Source organism: Carcharhinus amblyrhynchos, chromosome 7, assembly GCF_965287045.1.
Source record: "Carcharhinus amblyrhynchos chromosome 7, sCarAmb.v2.hapA, whole genome shotgun sequence".
Lineage (NCBI taxonomy): Eukaryota > Metazoa > Chordata > Chondrichthyes > Carcharhiniformes > Carcharhinidae > Carcharhinus > Carcharhinus amblyrhynchos.
Window position 1 is genome coordinate 86,261,740 of NC_137330.1, and position 22,123 is coordinate 86,283,862.

A 22,123-nucleotide genomic window follows, 5' to 3' on the forward strand; every position below is an offset into this window, starting at 1 on the left:
TCAGGAAGAGAGTTAGCACTTTGCCAGACTGTTCCCCAAAGAGTGTGTGTTGGCATCTCACTGAACTGACTCTCGAAGAGTTGGCATTTCACTAGATTGTCCCCCAGGGGAGAGAGAGAGAATACCTGGCCTGAGGCAATAAGAACAAAGGACACAGTTCTAAAGGGGTACATAAGCTCAAATCATTGAAGATGGTCAGGACAGGTTGCAAAGATGGTTATAAAGCTTAGGATTGCATATGTTATTTTAAATTGAATATTTTATAGTGCTTTATAAAACTCTGGTTCGCCCTCAGCTGGAATACTGTCTCCAGTTCTGGGCATTGCACTGAATGGAGAATTTAAAGGCTTTCAAGAGGTTAGAGAAAAGAGTTACAAGAATGTTTCCTGGGAAGAGGAACTTCAGTTCATGTGGATAAATTAATGAAACTGTGGTTGTTCACCTTGGAAAAGAGAAGGTTGAGAGGAGTTTTCATTGAGATATTCAAAATCATGAGGCATCTAGATACAGTAGGAAGAAATCCTTCCCATGAGTGTAAAGGTTGAGAACTAGTGGGTACCAATTCAAGGTGATTGGCAAAGGAACCAAAGACAGCATAAGGTAACTTTTTATGTTGAGTGGTAAGATTCAGACTGCACTGACTGAGAGTGGGTGGAGGCAGATTCGGTAGTGGTTTTCAAAAGAGAATTGAATAAACATCCTGAAGAGAGAATTTGCAGGGTTACTGAGGAATAGGCGTAGCTGAGTTGTTCTTGTGCAACTCCAGCCACCCTCAGTTTGTTCTGCCATTGACCTAAACTTGATTTGCTAAGTGCTAATATCTGTAGCTGCAATTCATCAACCTTTTCTCAATAAAAAGGTGTAAGATTGGTCAGGTTTCAGCCTGATTGAAAAATTGGAGATGCTGACATGTCACCAAACTGGCAGTGCAGAGATTAGAATTCCAGAAAATAACAAAAAAATTAAAAAGCAATTAATGTTATCATTTCCCTAAATGTCACTTCTGGATAGAATATGTGATCATTTAAAAGCATTCTGTTCTGTGGCTTCTGGTTTTAATAGCAGGCAAGCTTTACACTGATTATACCGTTGTAGACAAATGTTTGTTGGGTGCATTTCACTTTGTTTTTAATCCTCTAAACAGGTATACCGAGGAAGAGGAGAGTAGAACCTTCGTGTTGGACAGAGGAGATGGAAGAGAGAAGGATGCTCAAAAGGAAAGGGGACTGGAGAAAGATAAGGCCCGGGGGCGGGAATGGGGGGATAAAGGAGGAGTAGATTATGGCAGTTCTAAAGGTGAGTATTTTAGGAAGGAAGCAGAAAAAATGTCATATTTAACTGAGTCCCCAGAAAGGCACAGACAGAGTGTTATGGATGCATTGTCTGATGAATTAGACCATTACAGACCTAAGTATCAGTACAGTGTGACCAACCAAGTAGAGAAGGAAAAGGGCTATGGCACTGAGTCTCATTGGGATTTTGACTATGAGGAGAGTAAATATAAAACAAAAATTGTAGTCAAAGGAACAAAAGACCATGATAGGTATGAAGATGAGAGATCTTACAAATTTAATGTGGCTAGCTTTTCGTCTAGTGCAGTAAAGGAGAAACTTAGGGAAGAAGACAAATATGCAGAAAAGAAATATGAGGAAAGAACAGTACCAAAGAAAGAACCTGTCTCACCTGATCCAATGAAAGGTGAAAAGTTCAAAGAGCTCTATGATCCAAGCTCCGCATTGCCACAACAAAAGAACACCGATGTCCGAGAAAGGGATAAACCATCTTTTACAGAAGAAAGTCCACCCAGAATCAAGCCTCTAGCCACTACGTCCTGTCAGCCTGAAGTGAAATTGAAAATGACTGCATCCCAATTTGAAGACTCTGTGCGGTAAGTGGGTGTGCATTATTTTTGCATTGTTTCTTTGTAGATTTTTTTTGTTGTATTGTGGTCCACGTGCTTTAAAATTGTAAAAGCATTTAAAATTAATGTTTGTGAGCTTGTACATAAGATTTGCTGCTTATAATGAGTGCATGTAGTTCTTTCCCCTCTTTTAAAATCAATTTTCCAGCTGAAATTACAAAACAGTAATTCAGTTTTGTTATAAATAATGGATATCTGAGAATAATACAAGTGACCACTTCTAATCAGTTCATTTGTTTACTGTATTTAAAAAAGTTACTTAAGCTAACTGAGAAAGTAATGGAATATAATCTGTACCAAATTATTGCAAAAGAAAAGTAGGTTATGCCTGGATTTCTTCTAAATTAATCAAGATGTTCATTATCATCATTTTAGTGCTGTCTCTATTTAAATGGAAATTGACATCTCCTAATAGTTTTTCTTACTTGGCATATACAAAAATCACCCTCCTCCTGCTCAGGCAATGTAAATTAAGTAATTTGAAATCTAGAGAAATAGAAAATCAGTCCATCAGGCCCATCATACACCATAATGGCAGGGCCCAATCATGGCTGATCATTTTCTTTTCCCTTTTACCCCCACTTGTCCAACCCCTCCTCCTCACTTCCAGCCCTACAGACGTGTAATGTCCTGAAAGAGTCAAAAAAAAGTAAACATCAAGGGCCAATAAGGGTAAAAAAACAAACTTGTGAAATTCCTCTATACAATGAAACAAAAAAGACATATTCTACAGCTGGCTTTTGTGAATCTATTCAGCAGATCACAAGGTGTAAATGTTTCCCATAAAGACACTCATCTTCTATATAACGTGATTTCTGCCCCTGTTAGGAACTCTCTCTACTCCCTTCTTGAAGGCATGCAGAGAGCCAAACTAGTTGGCAGTAAACTTTGGAGGCTCTTGATTCTCTGGGAAAAGAATATCTGCCTAATATACACTCTGATTCTGCTATTACTTAAGTTCATGCTCCTTGGTCATCTCCAATCTGTTAAACTGGAATAATCTATCAATAGGGATGTTGTCTAGCCATTGAATTATTTTAGAGGCCTTTGGAACAAAATACTGTTTCCTTTTTTGGGTATTGCTAAAAAATACATTTTGTCAAAGCATTTTGTCTTGCACTCATCAGGACACTCACAAGAATACCAATATAAAAGCAAAATACCATGGATGCTGGAATCTGAAACAATACCAGAAAACGCTGAATATCTCAACAGGTCTGACAGCATCTGTGGGGAGAGAATAAAGCCAACGTTTTGAGTCTAGATAACCTTTGCATTACGCTCTGATGAAGGGTTATCTAGACTCAAAACATTGGCTCTATTCTCCCCCACAGATGCTCAGATCTGCTGAGATTTTCCAGCATCTTCTGTTTGTGACAAGAGTACGAATGTCAAGGGAAACAACAACTTTATACTGTATGAAAAGAGGGTGCTGATTGGTTGGCAAATAGACACTGCTTGATAGAGGCATTATTATGGAAAATGCACCAGTTAATGATGATGGACAGCTGCCAAACAGTGTTTGAAAATTCAGTCAACATTAAGAGGTGCATTCTCCATGGCAATGCTTCTACCAATCAGTCAGCACTGCCTTCTTGTACATATAAAGTTGTTGCTCCTCTGACGCTGGTATCCTTGTGATTGTCCTGATGAATGCAAGACAGAAAGCTTTGACAAAATCACATTTTTCAGCATTACCCAAGTTCTGTACAACCAAAATTCCTTTCTTCAGAAAAAAAGTCTTGAACGAAGTAAGGCTTTGGAAGCATCCTAATCCAAGGCAGATAAGCTTCAATTCATGTTTAATAGATTTTATGTCATGGTTTAAAAGATTCCAGGTAGAGCAGTAGACTGATGATGTTTTGGGCCCAGTAACCCTAGACTGGTAATCCGGAGACATGAATTCAGATTCTGTCATGGCAATTGGATAATTTAAATTCAGTAAGTCAAATAAGCCTGGAATAAAAATCTACTGGATTGTTATTAAAATTCAACTGCAAACATCCTTTAGGAAAGGAAACTGTCATCTTTACCCAATCTGGCCTATACATGATTCTGGATTGTTAAATGGCCTGTCAAAGCTAGTACGATGGACTGCAGCTGCATCTGTTCAAGAGAATGACTTGCCCTTCAGAACAATTTAATGATGTCCAGTGATGCCCATATTCTGTGGATGAAAAAATAACTTGAGAGGGTGACAGTAAGGGGCGAGAAAAAAGATTCCTTCACTGCTTCAGTAAACTCGCTTCCAGGATTTTCATTGATTTCTAGTACCAGTGAACTGAGATGATTCCTATTGTCGATTTAATTTAACATTTCCTTTGGTGCAATGAATGGAGATGTTTGGAAATGTTCTTCCCTTTATATAACACAGCCTTCTCCTAACGTCAGAACAATTAGTACAGAATGAGTTTTAGGCTAGCTCAACATAGTGAGGAGTAGATTGCCAATTTGAACCTTGGAAGGAACAAAAAGTGTGAAGTTGCAAGTTTTGGAAGGAAGGATAAGAGATGAGGCTAAAATGGTTCGAGGCTAAAATGGTTCAAGTCTAAAGGGGCTGCAGGAACAAGGACCTATGTTTTACTTCTACATATTTTTGAAGATGGTAGAACAAGTTGAGGTTTTCTTTTAAAAAAGGATACTTAATTTCTATGCCTCTATTTAGAAAGCAAAAAAAAATGAAGAAGTTGTACTAAATCTTTATACATTACTGGTTAGGTTTCGCCTGAAATGTTGTGTTGAATTCTGAGCACCACACTTTGGGAAAGATAATGCCTTGGAGAGAGTGCAGAGTAGATTTATATGGAATGGTACCAGGGCTGGCAGACTTTAGTTATGTGGGAAGTTTGGAAAAGTTGTTCTCAGAGCAGAAAGGACTAATAGATTTAAATGGTGTTCTCTGTTATGAAGGGTTTTGATACTGCGGTGCACTTAGGGAGAAACTGCTGCCATTGGCAGGAGGGATAACCGCCAGAAGGCGTGGATTTAAGATAATTGTCAGAAGAATTAGATGGTGATAAGAATTATTTTTACATAGTGTTGTTCTGAAGTGTGCTACCTGAAAGCAAGCAGATTCACTGGTAACTTTCAAAAATGAGTTGAATATATATTTGAAAAGGCTTACTTTGCAGGGTAATGGGGAAAGAGCCAAAGGTGTGGGAATAATTGGCTAGCATGTTCAAAGAGCCAACGCTTAATGGGGCCCAGTGGCAATTAAATTGTATGAAATGAGCAAAAATCAGAAAGGCATGAAAGCTTGCAACAGGAAACTGATTTTGGAGGGTAGGGGTATGAGTATCCTGTTCAGAAGAGAGGGACGTTAGTAGAGATTTCTCAAGTATGCAAGTAATATTCAAGTCCTGAACAATTGGGGCTTAATGAAAAGTTAACATTTGTTCTAGAACCAGCACAGAAACAGGCCTTTTGGCCCTTCTTGGTTGTGCTGAACCATTTTTCTGCCTAGTCTCACTGATCTGCACCTGGACCATATCGTTCCACACCCCTCTCATCCACGTACCTGTCCAAGTTTTTCTCAAATGTTAGAAGTGAGCCCGCATTTACCACTTTATCTGGCAGCTCGTTCCACATCCCCATCACTCTTCCTCCTAATATTTTCCCTTTAAACTTTACTTCCTTCACCCTTAACCCATGTCCTCTAGTTTATTTTCTCCCCTAGCCTCAGTGGAGAAAGCCTGTTTGCATTCACTCATCTATACCCATCATAATTTTATACACCTCTATCAAATCTCCCCTCATTTTTCTACGCTCCAGAGAATAAAGTACTAACCTATTCGACCTTTCTCTATAACTTAGTTTCTCAAGTCCCGGCAACATCCTTGTAAACCTTCTCTGCACTCTGTCAACCTTATTAATATCCTTCCTGTAATTAGGTGACCAAAATTGCACACAATACTTTAAATTCGACCTCACCAATGTCTTATACAACCTCACCATAACATTCCACTCTTATACTTAATACTTTGATTTATAAAGGCCAATGTTCCAAAAGCACTCTTTATGACCCTATCTATCTGTGATGCCTCTTTTAGGGAATTATGCATCTGTGCTCCCAGATCCCTCTTCTACTACACTCTTCAGTATCCTACCATTTGCCTTGTATGTTCTACCTTGGTTTGTCCTTCCAAAGTGCAATACCTCACACTTGTCTGCATTAAAGAACATCTGCCATTTTTCAGCCCGTTTTTCTAGCTGATCCAAATCCCTCTGCAAGCTTTGAAAACCTTCCTCACTGTACACTACTTCTCCAATCTTTGTATCATCAGCAAATTTACTGATCCAATTTACCACATTATCATCCAGATCATTGATATAGATGACAAACAACAATGGACTCGGCAGTGATCCCTGTGGCACACCACTAGTCACAGGCCTCCACTCAGAGAAGCACTCTAATAGATTGGTTAAACATGACCTACCAAGCACAAAGCCATGTTGACTCTCCCTAATAAGCCCCTGTCCATCCAAGTATTTGTAGATCCTATCTCTTAATACTTCTTCCAATAATTTATCTACTACTGATGTCAAACTTACTGGCCTATAATTTACTTTTAGAGCCTTTAGATCAATATTGTTTGGCTTAAAAATTGAAATCCTGTTTCTTTGGAAGCAGCGTTAGCAATAAATAAAAAGTGGAAGTTATATTTTGGGTCAGACGAGATTGTAAGCATAAGAATTTTGAACCATGCAAAGGACTGTGGTGGAGCAGCAATCAAAAAATACTTTATAAATGTGGAATTTAAGTATAGCATTAACTTCAGAGAAATGTTCTTAGACTTTACTCCCATAAAAAAACAAATTCACAAATTGTGTTGCTTTTCTCAACTAATTTTTAGTTTATATTTAGATGACTCCAATAACTTCCAGCTGCTTTCCCTCTCTGTTCCTCACTGCCTTGGTTAGGACAATGCAGTGACACAACTTAGTTTACTCCATGAATGCAACTGTAAAGGAAAGTTTTTTTTAAGATTCTTGGGATGTGGGTGACACGAGTGAGGCATTGTTTACTGGCTTTGCTTAGTTGCCCTGGGACCATTAAGAATCATCACCATAACATGACAGTGGAATTATACATAACTCCATATCAGATGTGGGATGGCTGGTTCACTTCCTGAAGGGTATTACTGATCTGATTGAGATTTTAAAACAGTTAATTTGCTTTGATGATCATGATACCTAAACTACTAAATTATAGCATCTAATTTTGGAACTATGCATGATGGAATTTGAATTCACAACTCTGGATTGTGGATCCTGTGCCAAAACCACAGACAATCTCCTGTTCTTTAGTGAGGAGGAAAGTATATTGATTGGTACCTTTCTAAATACAGAACACAGCAAAATAATTAAAATACAGTTTCTCTCTTTTCAGACCTGGAAGTTCATTGACTACTGAGAGACTGCTTTCCTGTGCTCTTGTCCATTCCAGCAAGAAAGAGCAAGGATTTCGCTCTATCTTTGATCACCTTAAGTTGCCTCAGTTTTACAGAAGCTCTTCAGAGTCATTTATTCAGCATATCGTAGCCCTGGTTCATCATGTTAAAGGTACGTTGGTACCTGGACAGACGCATCATTGTAAAAAGCTAGCTAGAATCATATTGATTGATATTTTGTTTGATAATACCTCTTGATTCTGAATCAGCCTAAAAGTTATATAACTAGATTTATGCTGCCAAATGTGGCATCTTTTTATTTCTGGCTACTGTTCAATTTAGACCAAAAAAAAACAAAGATATACAGAATTGCAATTGTTTCTTGAAAGATGCAAAGCATAGCTTTCAGTATTCATATCATGAGAATTGTCCATTTTGCCCTGAAATCTTATATGCCTTCAAAAAATACTGCGATATAGAAATAAAATCATATAGTGACCTGATGATGGTCGTTGGGATATAATGGTAAAATTTACTCATTGTTCAGTGCTTGAGGGTTAACTATTAAAGAACAAACACTTAGTATGTTGCTTCTCTTCTCTCATAGTACTGAAATTAAAAAGAATCCTGTTTCTGCATTAATTTTCCATATTTTTTCTTGAAATTACTGATTTAAGTAGAACTTGTTTCCATGGATCTGGACATCCTCCTTAACCTGACCCAAATTCCCATTGCTAATGTATGAGGTAGGGCTATACTCTATGGCGGTGTGGAGGGGAGTGGGCATCACAGCCAAATTTAATGTTAAGAGTGTGTTAACTTCTAGTAGGGGTTCCTGGTTAGTGATATGAAAAAGGAACCCTGTTGCCATTTTATCACCTGCTCCTTTCTTACTAGGAGTTTTATGGATAGCTGCAGTCCCCTATAAATTCCTTGCCTGTCAACTGTGTAGTATTGTAAACTGGTGAACGTTTTTGTATGCTAAGTTTGAATAAATAGTACAGCTGAGCAGTGTTGACCTAATGGAGGTTAAACACTGGTGGTGCACTTTTCTGTATTTTAATTGGCATGTCAAAGCTGACTTTCTCATTTGAATACAACCATTTGCGGCAGTATTGTTTTATAGCTTTTGAACTGCAAAGAGCTAGCCTAACATTTAAAGCATTTCATTATTTGTAAAGGGAGGCAAAATCTTGTGATAACATTATTGAAGTTTCAAAATTGGGAACGCTAATAGTTGGTGATAGACTCCAGAATGTATTGGGTTGATTTGGCTTAGCGTTTGATTTCCAAAACGTGCTAGTTGTTCTGGGAACCAGCATCATGGGTGGGCTGTTACGCTTCCATCAGAAAGAATTGTTCTTGAATCCTTGCAGATGTTGTCGGTTTTTTTGGAAGGAGAATAGAATGAGTCAGAAATGGAAAAACTTGTTTATCACTTGGGAGAACACTTAATTTGAATAGTGTACCGTTTGTGGAGTAAAATGGGGCTCAACATTTTTCTTGCCTACTTTTGTAAAATATTTTTAGGCATTTTGAAGAACTAACTATTATCATCATAACGACTATTATTTCAATTCATTTGTTGTTTTGAAATGGTGTGTTTTTTACTTCAAGAAAATCCATGTTGTGCAGCAGAAATCAAGATCCTGTGGCTCAATATTTAGAGCTAGAATTGACTGTTTTACATGCAGTGATTTCAGTTTTCCAAACTATAAAATGTTAGTTAAAACAATAGTATTAGATAAATAACTCTTGTACATTTACAATGATGGGCAAAAGTTATTAAAAGTTACTGCTGTGAAAATCGATGACAGGGCATTTTGTGACTTGTTGATGGAAGAGAACGATTTCTGCCATATTGAGACTTAAATCTAATTCTGATAGCTCTGGGCAGTAATGTGGAAGTGCTTTATCTGTCCCCTTGCGTGGATGTAAAAGATCCCATGGAAATAGTTGAAAAATAACAGGAAAATTCTACTAGTGTGCTGGCCAACATGTATCCCGCAACCAACATTACAAAAACAAATCCTTTGTTCATTTATCTTGGTTCATTCATCAAGGTTCCTGGAAACTTGCAGTGCACATATTGGCTTTGGTGTTTCTCCATATTATTAGCAGTGATTAAATTTTAATTAACTATGATATACTTTGGGACACCATGAGATTATGAAAGGTATTATACAAATGCAAATTATTTTCCCAGATAATGGGTACAAAACCAAAAATGCATTCAAAGTGATGATTGCAAATTAGTGTAAATAATAAGTAACAATATAGTAAATGAAAGAAAATCGGCATGGTGACAGTTAGACATACATAAGCATTACCACATTTAAAGCAATTGGTAAAATTAGTGAGAAGCCCAAGGTCCTGTTAGCAATCGTGTTCTATTGAAAATAAGTTTCTGCAACCTTTTTGCAGTATGCATTTTTGAAACAATTTTTTCTTTTTTCTGTTGTATTAAATGCTTTTACTATATTCAAGTTTACTGACATCCAATTAGCTCCACTTCTACACTGTAATTTTCAGTTTTCCTCATTCTTCCCAGGAAAGTGGCTTGAAATGGAAATATATGCTTTACATGAAATTGAAACTTTTGATTTGAAGCGTCCTGAGATGTGCACTCCACAGGATGTGGGAAGAACATAACATTTCAAAGTATTTCTGTTCATAGAATTGCTAAATATAGTTTGAATATTTGTTAATATAATAGAGATATATTGAGAATCTGTAAACTAGATACACTGCTTTAATTCATAAGCATTCAAAGATGTTTGTCTTTTTAAAATCAATCTAATTTTGTAATCTAAATAATTGACAGGTGAGAGTAATTTCATTAAAGTTTAGAGGATAGATGGATGGGTTAGCTAATTAGTTACTTGCAACATTCTAATTCTAAGGCTGGGATATATTATTGGAACAGAGCAGAATGTGCTTTCTTTTGTATCTGAGTGCTTTATGCTGACACAAGTTGCTCAGTAGTAATGCCATTTTGAGTTAAAAAGGAAAGTACAGGAAATATTTTAAAAATGTTCAAACTCAAATAGATTGCACTCCACTATTTGCACTCGATGATAAAGTTGATTTATCAGCTTTAAATCCTTCCTGTTTAACCATTTTTATATTGCAACGTGTTTATGGGGAAGGGGGATGCTGATTCATTTCTGTTTTGATGGTTGTCAGTGGCTAATGAACTCTGCAGCTGACATTATGGGCCAGAATTTTACCGCCTCGCCCATCCGAGGCTTGTAAGATCCCACCTGAGGCCGACGGAGAATGCCGTTCTTCCAGGGCAGATGTGCCGGTAAAATTCCAGCTATGATGTCTGCGCTGCAAAATTGTCGTTTGCTACAGAAGTAGTGCCACGTTTCTGAATGCTGATTCACATTTCATTAGTGAGAGATGAATCTAATTGTTTTTCCTCTTTTACTTGGCCCTTTGAAATGTCCCCACATTCGTCCTGTCTGAATGTAGGAGACCATCAGTGTTAAATTCCAATATTGATACATCATTGGTTTAAAGAGTGGTGCTATTTGCAGACTCCCTGTTTCATATATTTCTGAAGTTTTAAAGATATCTTGTAATAACAAGATGTATTTCACAGATTTTTTTCCATTAGTTTGATCAAAACTGATATAGTTTCTTACTTGCACTACCCATAACTCTTTACCATTGACAAAAGGGATAAGTATTCATGTAGGAAGCTCTGGCTACTGCACATGGTGTACTGGTATACCCTTAAAGATGATTGCACATAGATTGTTCACACAGTCTAGAACTAAAATTTTTACTTGGCCCATGATAAATTAAGTTTGTGTTGTTTCATCTACTAGGTAAATCTTCATTCACAATGTTCTAGAGGCTATTGTATAGCAGGTTATAAGAGCTGAAAATTTAACTTGGTACATCTCATGCTTTTTGCAAAAAAAACGGTAAGTTCCTGTGAGGTATTTTGTATGCAATACACATATTCAGACTTCTCTTTTAAACAGTTGTATTTTTGCAGCCCAACAATATTGTGCATAAGTGCAAGTGATTCCTTTTTAAAAATGTTGTAATGGTATTTAACTTAGCTGCTATGTGACTATAAATGCATAAAATCACTTTAGTTAATCTCTGGGATTTATCTGTAAAACTGCCATACAGCTTGATGTACTCCTACAATGTTTTGCTTAATATTATGTGTAGTCTACAGAGCTAATCTGTGAAATGAAATACTTAAATCAGTTTTCATTGCGTTGTATTACATCATAGATTGAACATTCTGCTTCATAGGTTACTGAGAATATTAAAATAATAATGTACATGTGCTGACTTCTAAAGAAAACTTTGCAGGTCTCTGAACATTTTTCTGATTATGAATGGGGACAAGGATCTGAACAATGTTCACCTGTATCCAGCACGTGATGATTTAACATTTTTTAGGACAAGATGAGGTGGACTATGTTGGCTCCCAATGCTAAACTCAAACTTTCACTTCAATGACAGTACTAATGTAGAATAAATGACATTGTGCAATTTGCTTACTCATGCAAACTAGTAACTTTTAATTGAGCAAAATATATATAGCGGATTCCTGTCATTTTTCAGTTTGTCAGCTTAAAATTGACAGTTCATTGAAGAGATTGAAATTTAACTCCACACTCCAGTATTAAAAGTTATTTTAAAGTTTTTTTTGGAGTTTGTATATTTTATTTGATACTGTAGGTAAGTGTAATTGGAATGAAAAGGAACTGATGATATGCATGTAGCTCAATTTCTAAATAAAAATTGACCAGCATTGACCAATTTCCATATAATTGTAAGAGTTAGGTTAAGGTAAAGAGCAAAAAATCTTCAACTGTCTTTTTAAAATTCACAGCTATCAAGTAGATTTTCTGCATGCAATAAAGTTACAGATAATTTCTTGTAAGAAACTGAAATGTAAATGGAAAGATTAACAAAGTTCTGCTCTTGCATTTTCAAGTGTTGTTTTCTTTATCAGAATATTATTGCTTCCATTTTAAATAAAATTGATTTTAAGATAGTAGCCTGGTAGTTAAAGTGGCGCAATGTACAGCTGTTAATTAGTTTCAGCCTGTATTGCAGTTTTAATAAGGAGGGTTGCTTAACTTGGGGATAGGACTGTAGAGATCACTGTTTCCACGAAGGGGCATATACTTCATGGTGGATTAAGCAAAAATTGACTTTGACTCAATCTGTGTATCTGGGGTGAGATCTTTTAACTTTTCTTAGGGGTGAGCTAGTGATGGAAGAAAAAATGTAATTGTTTTGGAATAGCTGAAATGTAGCATTTTTTTTGGAATATACGTTTTTTAGAGATTTACAAAACATTACTATGCTTGACTTTCAAGTGCCTAAAAAGATCTCCTGTAAAAGCTATTAAACATATGTTGCTAACTTGGGAGCGAGTGGAAGGGGGGCATTCTTTCATCCTCTCCTTTTTCTTTTGATTTTGTTCATTAGTTGTGTAGAAATGTCTGATTGAATTTTGGCAATTTTTAAAATATTTGTTTTTGTAAGTAAGTGTAATTTTTAGTTTAAATTTAAAGAAAAAATACTCAAGAAACAAAGTTTTGAGAAATCTATAACATTGTGCAGTTTTGTTTCAAATGTAATTCAATTTAGCCATCTTGTACAATATTAGAATATTACCTAATGTGTTTTATAACTTTGCTGTTTTTGAACATCATACGCGACAAACTGTAAACCTACAGAAATGCAGAGAAAATTTGCATCTAAGAATTTCCCCATCTTTACTCGTATTATTTGTCAGAGAGGAATATATGTACATGAAATTGATTCTTTAGAATTTTTAAAGTCCATCAGTCTTTAGTCACCATGATTTTTTAGTGAAAGTTATGAAAATAAAATACATTATTATGTTAGTACACCAATACACTGTTACAGGTACAGTTTTGTGCTGAGCTAAAAAGCCCAGTGATGTTTTCTTTTTCATTGCAAATAGGTCATGGCAATCCTGGGATGTGTTCATGTATTGAAATTCCAAGTCCCATGTTAAAAAATATAATAACGGTTGAAAGATACAGATGCAAAAAACACAGGCAAAGTTGAAGCTTCTGTCTTCCTGGAAAAAAAGGCTTATAACTGAATTGCTAACAACAAAATTCCTCTGCACTCCTTGTTGAGTTTCATGGAATTATGATCGAGGCACTACTGTTGTAGTGACCCATTGAAGTGTTTATGGTTGGTTGTGAGGCAGTTTCTGGATTTCAGGCGGTAAGTTTTCCCATAGATATTGTACTTGTGATTTTATTAACCAGTTTTTTCCATAGCCAAGTTTGAGACAGTTGAATAATTTTTCTTGTCAAATTGAGAAAGGGATATATTGTTGATCAAATTCAGAGGGTCTGTTTGGCATTGCTAACGTTAAAAATCACCCAGGAGTGGGGAAAATTATTTTACTTTTTGAAAAGTTACTGCATATAAATAGTTCATCCAACTCCAGGATAAGCTTTCAGAAGTGTTTGGTGATAAATGTACCTATTGCTCCAAGCTAGTATGGGTATGGCAAAAATACCGTATTGTAAATAACTGTTCTGTTCACTGACAATTCAAAATGCTGGAGTGTCACCTTACATGTAGTGCAGCAATTGAACTAAAGGCAGTTGTAAAGCATATTTGCTGTTGCACTTTACAGAGTTTGAAAATTGTGCTGTCTTAAGGTGTATGAACATGGTTCAAATTATCACACTAAGCCTAACATAGCTAAGAATGTAATCTTGCAGCCATTGCATTTACTGCATGATTCCATCTATCTTTTACTTCTGCCAGGTTTCTTGAATATATACTAACATATCTTCTCAAGAATGGAGTTGCCAATGTGAAAATAAATTAACTGAACAGTATTTCTCTTCTAAAACCAACAGAGCACTATTTCAAGTCAACAGGAATGACCCTCAATGAACGCTTTACTATGTATCAGAAGACAGCGGAAGACCATGGAGCCAGGCAGAAAAGTCCTGAAATCCACAGGTATATAGTTGCATACTTTTACTATTCTAGATGCTAAAATTGGCATTTTTAGTAGACAGTAGCTAATTGTTGTATTAATCTGTCAGTATTTATCCAAGGGAGAAGTGTTTAGTGTTTAAACTGCAGTATTACACCATCTTTAAACTAAAGGGAGTAATCACCATGAACAAGGTATTAATTTTAACTCATAGGATGAGAGAGGTATATAGATGGCAATATGGAAGGATGACTGTAGCTTAATTTTTGCCACAGCACTGAAGTTTCACTATGTAACTGTTGACCTTTAGGAGAATTGATATTTCTCCCAGCTCTCTACGAAAGCATACTCGCATCACAGAGGAAGATGTAACCTCTAAAGAAGACAACCGAAAGGTGAACAATTATATCACAGACTTTCAGCTTTATCAGTTGTTAATTATGAGGTATTTTAATTTTTGGTCTATTTGAAGATTTTGTGAATGCATACTAGTAAGAACTACTGGAATAGGAAAGGGTCAGTAACCCAAAAATCCTGTTAATTTTTCAGGCATAATCCAAGTTGCTTAATCCTGTGCCACGAGATGTCTCTTCAACCCATTTATACCTTATGATGTACTGCCCTTTCCTGTTGGCTCTGTATTTTTTTAAAAAAATTGCCTCATGCATCTCCTTTAAACTTTCCTTCCTTTTTTACCTTGAACTTATGTCCCTTAATGATGTAAACTGATGATTGCACATTATTCAGTTCCATTCCCAACTCAAGATACTGAAGCAGTCTGAGCATGCTTGCAGGATCTGGGCAATGTTCCAACAAGGGCTGATAAGTGCTATGTAACATGCACACCACACAATTGCCTGGCAACGATCATCTACTCAATATCCTGGGAGTAACCATCAACCAGAAACTTAACTGGACAAGGCAGGTGAATATTATGGGTATGAGAGCAAGTCAGATCCTGGGTGAGTATAGTTTGAGCAACACTCGAGCTCTACGCCACCCAGCACAAAGCACCTCCTTTTGATTGATATCTCGTTAACTACCTTAAAAATTCACTCTCCACCATGGTCCATGGTGGTTGTAGTGTGTACAAATTGCACGGTAGCAACCCACCAGGGCTTTTTGCTTGAGGCTCCTAAAACTGCGACCGTTACCACCTAGCAAGACAAGGGCTGGAGGCACAGAGGAATGCCACAAAATGAAAGTTTGTTTCCCTCAAAGTCACACGTTTTTGGAAATATATTGCTGTTCCTTCATTATTCTGGGTCAAAATCCAGGAACTCGCACCCTGGTAGGGGAAATACTTCAACTCATGGGCTGCAGTGGTTCAAGAAGATAACTCACCTTCACTTTCTTGAGGGCAATTTGCAATGGACAGTAAATGGCCTTGTCAGTGGTGACCAGATCCTATAAATGATTAAAGTAAAGGGTTTTTTAAAAAATATAGTTTCTCTGTTTGTCTGCCATTTCTTGAAATCTGATGACTGTCTTTAGCAATTTTTCCTCTTTTTTTGTTAGTGGAGTCAAGTTGGATGGGAAGTAATTAATATCTGCTATTTCGTTATCCTAAATTCCAACCTCCCACTAATTTTCAAGAGGATCAATACTTTCGCTCTTTGATTACTGTTTGATATTTTTTATTATTTGAGATTTCCTTTTGCAAACTGCACTTAACATTTGATTTCTATCAGTATAATTTACCATGTCTGCCTGAATAAATTTACTTATGCTTTGAAAATATTTTCCATGTTTCTAATTTTTAGTCAGTGGTGATTTGAAAGACCAAAGAAATCTTCAGTAATGTAAATACTGTATTAAAATTAAACCTTGTGGGTTCATGTATGATATATGTTTACAAAATCATTATTTCAAATAACGCAGCTGTTTAGCATCAAATTAATTCCAGTCATGTGAAAATGTTCTGTTGTTTATTGCTTACAGTCTCAGTTTTTTTTGTAAAATAACTAGGCAGAAAAAAAATTGAAATGTGATCCAGTTGACTTGCGCCATGATATTGATCGGCGTCGAAAAGAGAAAAGTAAAGAACGTGAAGGTTCGCGAGAACCTAGTACATCAAAGAAGCTTTCCTTGGAAAAATCAGGGAAAGATCATAAAGAGTACAAAGATTACAAACCCTTCAAGGAAGGAAGGTGAGATTGTCTTTTAAACTCTAATTTTGTTAATTTGCATTTGATCAGTTTTAGATTCTCATGTCATATTTAGCAGTAGTGGGGATTTACAGTAGTAATTTGAGCTTTTTTCAGGATAAATAAAATCATAGAACAGCACATCAATAGTGAAACTGGAAAACTGACACATTGACAGCGATTATATAAAAAGATTGAATTTTTAATTACCTAATAGTCGCTTATGCAATACAGTACTTCATATTAATACAGTCAGAATTCCAAATATTCCCTTGTCAGCTTGCGTTAATTTATAGGAAGGGGGGGAGTGAAAGAAATAATGTTGCTTGTCTAGGCTTCTTCAATCCGTTTTGTGTAGTTTTTATTAAAAAAAATTATTATTATCAGTGTTTTTCCATTTTTGCAAATACTGCCGCAAATAACATACCCTCAAAACTGGTACAGTACAGCTTGATCATTTCTCCATATATAAATGTAGGAAAAGACAAGAGGAAACCAGTGCAGTTGTTTTAGTAGGTTCAGTACACGCGGCGCTTCCACAGGAACAAAAAGAAAGGACAAATGGCAGGATGGTGGGGGCAAAGAGGATAAAACCATGGAAACATGGCAAAGTGGTGCACAGCCTCGCGTATAGCGATGCTATATAGCTTACGGAATACCCTTTTAAGAGTATTACCCTTTCAAGTATTACGGAATCTGTATGTTTGAAAAAGAGGCCCCATACTTTTGGGAATGCATCCAGTTTGCATCAGAGTAGACAGGTTAGGAATTCCATTGGGGTACACTCTATGATATTTTGTATGGCATTCTGAACAGAGAGGAGAATCCATAGCGAAGGCTATTCTTCGCTGTAAATGTATAGCCCTTTTCTCATTGGCTTCAATTATCTATTTGGCTGGGAGCCCCAGAAACAAGAACGAAGATCAAACTTTAAGGCTGTATCAGATATCCTCTCAAGTTCTTTAAGTATGCCTAACCAATAGTATTAACACTTATTTATTAAGTTAACACTGCACTGAAGTTACTGTGAAAATTCCCTGGTCGCCATAATGCAGCACCTTTTCGAGTACGCTGAGGGAGAATTTAGCATGGCCAGTGCACCCAAGCAGTATGTCTTTCAGACTGTGGAAGGAAACCGGAGGAAACCCACACAGACCCAATCCTGGTCCCTAGTGCAGTGAGGCAGCAGTGTTAACCACTGTGCCACCGTGCTATGCTAAGGTCTCCTCACCATTATTCACTGAGAATCTTTTCTCCCAAAATCGCAGAGTCCCTAGCATATTCACGCACAATGAAGAACATCATGTGTCATAAAACTTGCTGAATAATTGCTTTGGTTCCATAGATATCGGAATTTTTTCCACCTGGATACACATACCATCAAGATGCATAGAAACTGGAAGCAGGAGTAATTTGGACCATCAGAAATGTTGAAGTCCCTGAGCTTGTAAATATCTGAAAAGGAATATCTCAGGATTTCATGTTATTGACACAAAAGATAACAAGGAGGCACCATTAAACAAGTCACTCAACCTGATGAATCCCCTAACCTTCCAAATATTAGACCTGAATAGGAGAGCAGAAGTCAAATTAAATCTTCCTTCCAACTCACGGACCATCCTCCAGGTTCTATTTGTCAGGCATGGTCTTGAAATCTTTTAGAAACAACAGTTTGTAAGAAGTATTCAGACTGGCCAGCTGCAATATCAAGCCAAATGGAGGTGAAGTGCCCTCTTACCCAATCTCGTATAAACCTAAGATGAGAGGCAGAGGCAAACTGATAATATTCAGCAGCCCTAGCCGCCACCCCCACCCCGCACTCGGTTATTTAGGTTTAATCTCTGACATTCTGTTAGTGGTAGCAGTAAATGGATTGTCCGACAATCACTTCTTTGCTTTTCGGTGTGCAGGAATAATTTTTATTGATATATTTCTTGTAGCAAGCATAGAAATAAAGATCGGGACCATTCCAGCTGCTCTTCATCCTCCTCATCACCTGAACCCCATGAGGATAAAGAAGGCAGAAAAGAAAGGGATGATGGATCGAGTGGTTTTAAATCGTTCCAGGGACATACAGACAATCCAGTTTTTCAAGGGCGAGGAAGACCAAGGGGAAACTTTGTAAGTACATCGTGATGCTGAGATTTTGCTTTTGAACAAGCTCATCAAGTAAAAAAATTTTAAAAAACTCTTAAAGCATGTCAAATACTGAAACAATATGATTTTATTTTCCTCCTGGTATCAGCTGACCACTGAAGAACAAGATTACTGTTCCTGTTTTCCTAATTAGGATGACATGCTGAACCTCTAAATAATAGTGGTTTGACTTCAATGTATTTAGATTATGCTTTATGAATTATTTGAAGGTTTTGGAGAGAATGCAGATAAAATTTGAGAATGCTTCCGTGGATAAGAAACCTCAGCTCTATGATAGATTGGAGAAACCAAGATTGCTATCCTTAATGAAGGACGTATTGAAAGATTTGTTAGAGGTATTCAGTGATGACAAAGTAGATAGAAACTTCCGACTAAATGAACGGTTGATAAACAAAGAAGACGGATTCAAGACGAATGGCAAATGAACCAAATGCAAAATGTGAAGAAACTGTTTTACATAGTAAATGGTTAGGATGTGGAATATACTACCCGTAAGGGTGGTAGAGGCAGATTAATTTGTGGCTTTCCAAAGAGAATTGAAGAAACACCTGAAGAGATCATCCCCACCCTTCCCCAGCAAGGTAGTAGTTACCTCCCCCCCCCCCCCCCCCCAAACGCATGCATGCGCGCGCGCACACACACACACACACACACACACACACACACCTCTCTTCCTACCTGCCTGCTGTCCATAACCCGCCACCCAAACCCTTTACCCCAATACCCTTACCCTCCTCAACCCAGGATCCTTTAGGCTGCCTTCTTGGGACTGGTAATCCTGACAGCACTCACTAATGTGATCTTGGTGCCTCTGGGACTGCTGGCCAATTGGATTGGTCAACAACTCTCATGTCTGAGGCCCCTTGCCCAGTGAGGGACAGAAGTACTACTGCCAGGCTGTTAAGATTGCCTGCACCATGTTATGGCTTTGGGGCAGGCTGGCATGGATCAAGACGGCTTCATGCTGACTTTTTTCCAATATGCAGCCTAGTATTTGAAAATAACATTGAGTCACACAGCTTGCATTTATTAAATGCTCTCTAACGTTCCCAAGGTCTAATACTGGTGTTATAAGAAAAATTGGATGCTGAAACAAATGTGGTGATAATAGCAGGGGTGCCAGAAACATTGTTAGATAGCTGGGATTTAAGGATGATTTTAAAGGAGAGGAGGGAGATGAAGAGGGCAAATGTGAGGAGGCAAATCCAGAATTTGAGCTGTAGAACCGTGTTTAACCTTTGTTTAAGTCTGTTAGTTAAACTGGTAAATGCTGTAAAGTTATTTGTCATCTCATTGAGTATGTTTGAATGCCACTTTAGAAGCAAGTCTTACACAGCATGATAGCTCCCTGTGAAGCTACTGGAACTGTCAAAGACCAATGGCCTTTAGGTTTTTTGGACAATCAGTAACAGCTAGTCCCAGTAGTTTGAAAGTTTTGTTTGTACCTAGTGTTGAAAGGCTTGCAGTTCTGGAATTCAGTATAAAAGTGCTTTAAGTTTTGCTTCATTTATAATTTTTAAAGTTAATTCCCGCCTCCTAATGTAGTTGGGACCATGCTGTTTTAAGCATGCACAGTGTCAGCGCGTAGAATGTGTTTTCCGGTCAGTATGAAGTGCGATCATTAGCAATGTTAAGAGTGAATTTGAGTGTTATTCCATAGAACATGGATTGATCTTGTTCAAACCATGTGGCACAGGAGTTCAGGTTGTACTTACATTGGGAGACTGCAATGATTTCTAATATGAGTGATTAAAAATGGAGAAAACAAGATATTTTCATATTCAACAAAAGCCAAGAATATCTTTGGGGCTTGGCTGCAAGCAGATGTAAAACTGATTGGAAATGTAGTAACATCTATAAAATTTAAATCAGTTTGTGGTATTGGCAAGGATCTATTGGAGAAAAGCTTGTATTAGGCAACTTATTCATGTGCAAAGTAAAATTGTACTATAATCCATTTTGTTTCCATAATAACTTCTGCTGCATCTCAAAAACCTTGCCACTCCATTGACCTAGCTTCCACAGCAAACACAATTGAAATAGAGATAAATTAAGTTAATTTAGCAGATTATGTAAATGTTCATATTTTGATTAGTTCATCATTTCCTTATTTTTGGCAGCATTGAATCTGAGTCACCTCCAGTTATGAAGTGAAGCATTAGTATGTAATTTACTAACAAACCTATGGTTACAGATTTGCATCCAATAATTCTTTAGTTACATATGCATGCAATATTACAAGAAATTATAAATGTGAATATTTTGAATCATTGTGTCATTTGGAGAAAATTGATGTGTTGTACTCATGGGTCGTGCTGCACTTGCAGATATTACCTTTTCAAGAGTATTAATTTAATTTTCTAAAATAAGAGTTTAAGAAATTATCAAGCCAATATGTAAACATGAAGCGCTAATAAAATGTAAAGCTTTAGTACTTTTTTAATCCTTCAATCTAGATGAATGATTTTCAAACTTTACTGTGCAAACAAAAATCAGCATACTACCTGGTGTCCCTATCCACTGGTTTCATGGCCATTATCTATGTTTGCAGAAAATACTTTTATTAAAGAGCTGCAGAAATAATGTTAGTAAAATCAATAAATATATAAATCTCCTGACATTGCTCATCTCCAATGATACAAGGAATTTAGTTAGAAAATCTGTGAATTTGGAGCACTGCTTTTTTTATTTTCTGATCTCCATAGGACACTTTTGTCAAAGACTCTTTTCGTCTTTGGGTTTTTGTATATTTTGGAAGTCTAGCTACATCTCAACATGAATATTCTGTGGAAACTAAGAATTCTTGAAGTTCAAAATCATTTATACCTTTGCCATACAAAAGGTGGGTACCGGAATACTGAAATAAAAACAAAATTCCGGAAATACTCAACAGATCGACACTATCTAATACTGTAATATCCAGAATTAACATAAGATAAATATGAATCGACAGGCTCTTTCTCCAATCATCCAACATTCACTTTAGCTACTCTCTTCCCTTTTATACACTTATTGAAGCTTTTGCTATCCTCCTTTATATTTTGTACTAGTTTTCTTTCATAACTTAGCATTGCTTTTTTAATTACTTTTTTAGTAACCCTTTGTTGGTTTTAAAAGTTTCTCAATCTTCCAGCCTGCCACAAGGCTGAGGAGACAGTTGCAAGAGTTGAGTAACAGAGTGACACAAGTTGACCTGGCGACAGTTGTGTTACCATCTGCCCCATTGGTCCTGGTGCAAAGTGATTTCAACCCCTCAAATATTGCTCATCTGTTTTGGCTCCCTTCTTTATGCCTAAAGATTTGGTCATAAAAACTTTTACACATTGTGTGGTAATCTGTCATCATTTCTGATTGTACCCAGCTTAACTAATGAATGCTACTATGTAGTACAGTATTTTTGATCTTGGTTTTGGAGAATTAAGTAATCAGCAATATTGGAGAATTTACCCCAATCCCAGGGCCTATTTGAGTGAGAACATTGACTGTACATTAAAGTTTGTGGTCATTTCCTAAAGAGCAAGTTAGAGTTTGA

At 36.8% G+C, this 22,123-nt stretch overlaps 1 protein-coding gene across 8 annotated transcripts in view; it reads left to right on the forward strand.

Moving 5' to 3' along the window:
• LOC145345103 (bcl-2-associated transcription factor 1-like) overlaps positions 1-22,123 on the forward strand; it is a 57,073-nt gene that overhangs the window by 23,456 nt on the left and 11,494 nt on the right. For all 8 annotated transcript variants that reach the window (XM_080192709.1, XM_080192711.1, XM_080192710.1 and 5 more), the window contains 6 exons: positions 1,145-1,888; positions 7,311-7,483; positions 14,205-14,310; positions 14,598-14,682; positions 16,256-16,437; positions 18,375-18,555. In XM_080192709.1, coding sequence (XP_080048835.1) covers positions 1,145-1,888; positions 7,311-7,483; positions 14,205-14,310; positions 14,598-14,682; positions 16,256-16,437; positions 18,375-18,555 — 1,471 coding nt within the window. The remainder of the gene's footprint in view (positions 1-1,144; positions 1,889-7,310; positions 7,484-14,204; positions 14,311-14,597; positions 14,683-16,255; positions 16,438-18,374; positions 18,556-22,123) is intronic.